The sequence below is a fragment of the Temnothorax curvispinosus genome, unplaced genomic scaffold, assembly GCF_003070985.1.
Source record: "Temnothorax curvispinosus isolate PA1 unplaced genomic scaffold, ASM307098v1 QBEX01007317.1, whole genome shotgun sequence".
In the NCBI taxonomy this organism is placed as follows: domain Eukaryota; kingdom Metazoa; phylum Arthropoda; class Insecta; order Hymenoptera; family Formicidae; genus Temnothorax; species Temnothorax curvispinosus.
The window spans coordinates 195-5,461 of record NW_020217097.1 but is presented as its reverse complement, the minus strand read 5'-3'; the positions used below and the strand labels follow the sequence as shown (position 1 = coordinate 5,461).

The 5,267-nt window shown below is 50.3% G+C and overlaps 1 protein-coding gene across 1 annotated transcript; it reads left to right on the top strand.

Moving 5' to 3' along the window:
- Positions 1-4,499: 4,499 nt before the first annotated feature.
- LOC112456965 lies at positions 4,500-5,063 on the top strand. The gene has a single exon (XM_025019791.1). It carries the CDS (start codon positions 4,500-4,502, stop codon positions 5,061-5,063), a length of 564 nt encoding a protein of 187 aa, XP_024875559.1.
- The last annotated feature ends 204 nt before the right edge of the window (positions 5,064-5,267 follow it).

Here is a 5,267-nt window from a genome sequence, read left to right as displayed (position 1 = left end):
GGCTCACATGTGCGCGAGTGCCGACCGCCACGTGTCTCACCGGCTCACGGGCGATTCATCGAAGAGGACGGCAATTTATATAATTGCCGCTCATTTACTCAGACTATATATACATCTCATTTTGTTCACCGCTCATCACTCTCAGGTCAAATTGTATCAATTTTGACGCATAAAAGACGCATTAAAGACGGCTCAGACTGTGGTCTGAATTACACAAAAATAAAGTGAATATTTAGTTAACACCTTCCACGCGCGTCCTTCTCATCCCGCTTCCATCGCCGGGATTAATCAGCGATTTTGCGAACATTTGGTCTTTCGAGCCGGATGCGTGGAACTTAAAGTGTAACTCAGACACAGATCATGTGAACAGAGCATGCCTTTCACGACATGCCACGTGGACATTATCGCGCGCTTTCGCGAGTGAAGGACAGACATTCTCCCGCGCGCTCACGAGTGTTACGAAAACATGTTCACGCGTTTCCGCGAGTGTAAATAGACATTTTCACGTGCTCAATACATGACATCGTAGACTCTCGATTCGCATAGTGTTTTGCTCACGCGTTTCTCGAACGTTCTCGGTTCGTGCAGCATTTCTTACACGTGTCTCGACATTTCTCAGGTATTTCATCGTGCGCAGCTCAGGGACGGTTCAACATGACGGAACCCGCAAAGGCGGGTATGGGCGGTACAGAGATCACGACGCCGCTGCTCGAGGTACCACCGGCTCGCACATCGGAACGCCAAGCCTCACCCGTGCGCTTGTCCACGGAGCTCATCCTAAATGAACCGCCTGGCGACGGTGCGGAGTATTGGCGACACGCTGCCAACTTGTGCAGAGGACATGCCGTTCGAGAAGGTTATTCAAATCTCAATGCATCTCGAAGAGGCGAACAAGGCGTTTCTCAAGGAGCATGCATATCTTGAAGCTTCACAGCCGTCGGCGCTCATTCAACAGCAAAGCGCACGTTGACAGCTCAGGATGTGGCAGCTCAACCGGCCCGCACGGCAGCATCTAATTTACCCGTGCGATTGTTGCAACGGCACTCACTTCATTGTGATGTGCACGTAATGTAGGAATCTTTCAACAGGCGATCGACTAAAATTAGTCATACCACGGAAGCTTTGGTTCAAATGCCTCGGCCGCCACAACGGCCGCTCATGTAAAGGCTCACGGGGGTGCAAGAAGTGCACCAACCGACACAATGCTGCATGAGGCTCATCAGTCGAACTCATCAGCGAAGCCGATCACCAGCTCAGCTGCGTCAGCTCAATAGGAAGATGGTGCAATCGTCGCTCACTCATCTTTGGCCCGCTCATTACACTCAACATTACTCGCTACGGCTCTGGCTCAGATCAGCTCATCTGTTCATGCTCAATGCGTATGGCCTCTCATTGATTCAGGTTCAGAACTTACCTTTGTTTCAGAATCTCTCGTTCGCCAGCTCAACATCACTCGTCATCATTCTGTCATTCTCATCACGGGAATTGGTGGCGAAGAAGGCGACGCAAACTCAAGGAGTTGAATGCTTACGCTCCGCTCACTTTACTCAAGAACAGACGTCATTATTCAAGCTCACATTCTGCAGACGTTAACAACCATTCTGCCATCCTTCAACGCTACACCACAGGAATGGCCGCATCTCACCAAGTTGACCTTGGCTGATCCAGATTTCCTAACACCACGGCCAGTGGATATCATCATTGGAGCTGACTCATATGGGCAGATCATCAAGCCCAACATCATCAAGCGAGATACATTGATGTCAATTGCGCAGCTCTCAATCTTCGGATGGCTCGTTCTCGGGCCTGTCGACACATCATCATCGGCACCTGCTGCAGTGCATCATGCATCGATTCAGGAGAGGGAAGATGCTCTCGACGAGTTGCTGTCGAGATTTTGGACACAGGAAGAAGTGCCTGCGAGCAACAATCTTGATCTTACTCCTGACGAGCAAAGATGTGAAAAACATTTCAGGAGTACTGTTTCACGGGATTCAACAGGTCGATACACAGTTCGACTTCCACTAAAATCATCACCTGGTACTCTTGGCGATTCGTATCTCACTGCGCATCGATGTTTGCAAAGTTTACAAAGGAGACTCTCCCGAGATGACAACTATCGACGTCTGTATCATCAATTTATGACAGAATATCGAGATCTCAACCACATGAAGAAAGCCTCACCCGTTTCCAGTCAGCAAACGCAATATTATTTGCCACATCACGAAGTGCTCAAACCAGACAGTGCAACCACGAAATTACGTGTGGTATTCAATGGCTCGAGCGCATCCGCATCTGGCCGCTCACTTAATGATATCATGCACACGGGAGCCAAGTTGCATTTAGACGTCACCGATGTCTTGCTCTGGATTCGACAATTTCGACACCTAGTTGCCACGGACATCACCAAGATGTATAGGCAGATTAACGTGCATGAAGATGACTGGAATTTACAACGGGCTCTCTGGATAGACGACCAGCTCAATGAAGTGCCATATTATCTCACAACGGTCACCTATGGGACCAACGCTGCCCCGTTCTTATCAGTACAAAATACTGTTGCAACTGGATGAGGATGAAGGTCACAGTTTTTCCCTCGCAGTACCGCCAATCATTCAAGGTCGAGATGTTGACGACATTTTGGAGGCGCCGCCACCGTTCAGCAGGTAATAGAAACTTCAATACTGCTCACCGGACTTGTGCATGGCGGGCGGCTTCCCATTAGCAAGGTGGCACGCGACTCATCAAGACGTACTCACTGCGGTTCAAGCAGAACTTTTTCTGCTTGAAGACCAGGGCTCACAAACTACATTGACGATTGCGTAAACAAAAGACTCGGATTACGATGGCTTCCTCAAGAAGATTCATTCACATTCTCAACAAGGATCTCGTCGCACACCGATCATCTCACCAAACGTCTTGCTTGGTCTGAAGTGGCTCAGATACTCGATCCATTGGGCTTTGTATCACCAGTGGTGATCAAGGCGAAGATGCTCTTGCAGGAGCTTTGGCTACATGAAGCTCCAATGGGATGAACCACTGCCATCCCAGCTCTCATCACGGTGGCTCATTATCAGAAAAGAACTCACAAGCTTGATCAAGCTCTCAATACCTCGGTGGTACAACCAAGGTAGCACCTCTCAAATTACATGGAGTACCTCGTCAGTGGAATTTCACGGCTTTTCTGATACTTCTCAACTGGCAATGGCTGGAGTCGTATTTATCACCGTCCACGGCTCTAATGGCGCCACGATTTCATTGGTGTGCTCCTACGAAGGTAGCACCACTCAAACAGCTCACCATCCCGAGACTTGAACTCACCGCAGCATTGCTGCTCTCAAGACTCATGCAATACGTTCAAGCCACCTTGAAATTGAACGTTACAGCAGCTCACCTGTGGACGGACTCTGTTGTGACACTCACGTGGATCAAATCTTATGCATCGCGCTGGAAGGATTTCGTGAGAAATCGGGTCTCTCAAATTCAAAAGCTCACTGCGAACGCACATTGGAAATACGTACCAGGTACGTCCAACCCAGCCGATTGCGCCTCACGAGGATTAAATACTGCTCAACTCCAAAGTCACTCATTATGGTGGACGGGACCACCGTGGATACTCACCCCTGAAGCTTGGCCATCTCAACCCGCGCTTTCGGACGAGTTGAGTGCGCATGAGGCTCGTCCTAGCATTGCGCTACATGCGGCCGCATCTCAACCGGACTATCACTGGGACCTGATATATAGGTACTCAACACTCAACAAGTTATTGAAAATAACAACTCTTTGTTTCAGATTCATATCGCTTCTGGGAAAGCGCCGACGCAAAACACTGGACTTACACTCAGCTTTGGAGGAGGCCAGACTCTTCTGGATTAAGGCTACTCAAGCGGCATACTTCACGCACAAGATCAAGATGCTCACGGCCAACTCGAGACTACCAACTGCTTACGCATTCAGTCGATTGACTGCGTATATAGACGCTCAAGGGATCATCCGAGTTGGCGGCCGCCTCACCCACTCAGCACTAGCTCCAGACAGCAAACATCAGGCGATTTTGCCTCGCCAACTCTCGGCTCTCAACCTTGATCATTTCACACGCCCATCTGCGTACCCTGCATGGAAAAACACAGCTGACATTGGCTCATGTCAGGCAAAGTTACTGAATCATCGGCGGACGGGCTCCGGTGAAGTCTCATATTTTGCGGTGTGTCGTGTGTGCTCGGCAGAGGGGGATCCGTGCTCATCACCTGATGGGCCAACTACCTCTCTCTCGGGTTACGCCGTCACGTCCGTTTACTCCTACAGGAGTTGACTATGCCGGACTGCTCACCATCAAAACATGGAAAGGACGAGGTGCGAAAACATACAAAGGATGGATCTGTGTGTTCGTCTGCTTCTCCACCTCCGCAATTCACCTCGAAGTAGTCAGTGACTACTCATCAGAAGGATTCATAGCAGCCTTCCGAAGATTCTCAGCCAGAAGGGGAATTGCTCAGACCATGTATTCGAATTGCGGGACAACATTCATTGGAGCAGACGCCGCGCTCAAGAAAATGGTCATCCAGGGCTCTCAAGAACATCAGGATTGCACCAGATGGGAATTCAACCCACCAGGCGCTCCACACATGGGGGGCAAGTGGGAGGCGGTGGTGAAATCCGTCAAGTTTCATCTGAGACGGACTATCGGGGAGACTCTACTCACGACGGAAGAACTCACAACGTTGCTTACGCAAAACAAGGACATTCTCAACTCGCGGCACTTAGAACCGCTGAGTGACGACCCTGAAGACGTCTCAGCGCTGACACCAGGTCATTTCCTCATTGGAGGTCCACTCACTACCATACCCAAGCCATCTCTGATTGACCTAGGAACCTCACGACTATCTCGGTGGCAGCTCATCCAGCAGCATGTTCAACATGTTTGGGCACAAGGGTCGGCTCATTATCTGCAACGCCAGCAGGCGATATTCAAATGGCATCATCCTAACAACAGCATCAAGGTTCCATCGTGCTGCTCACCGACGAACGCTCTCCACCGTGCAAGTGGCCACTCGCCAGAGTAACGGACCTGCACCCCGGCAAGGATGGGCTCACTAGAGTGGTTACCCTCAAGACGGCCACGACACTCACTCGGCCAAGCGCCAAGCTTGCCATATTACCCATTTTAACCGGATGAAGGATCAAGAGTAAGGAATCATCAACAAGGTTGCTGATGGCGGGCGGAATGTTCGAGATTCCGTTAACGTTGCGCCGTCCGATCAGATGGC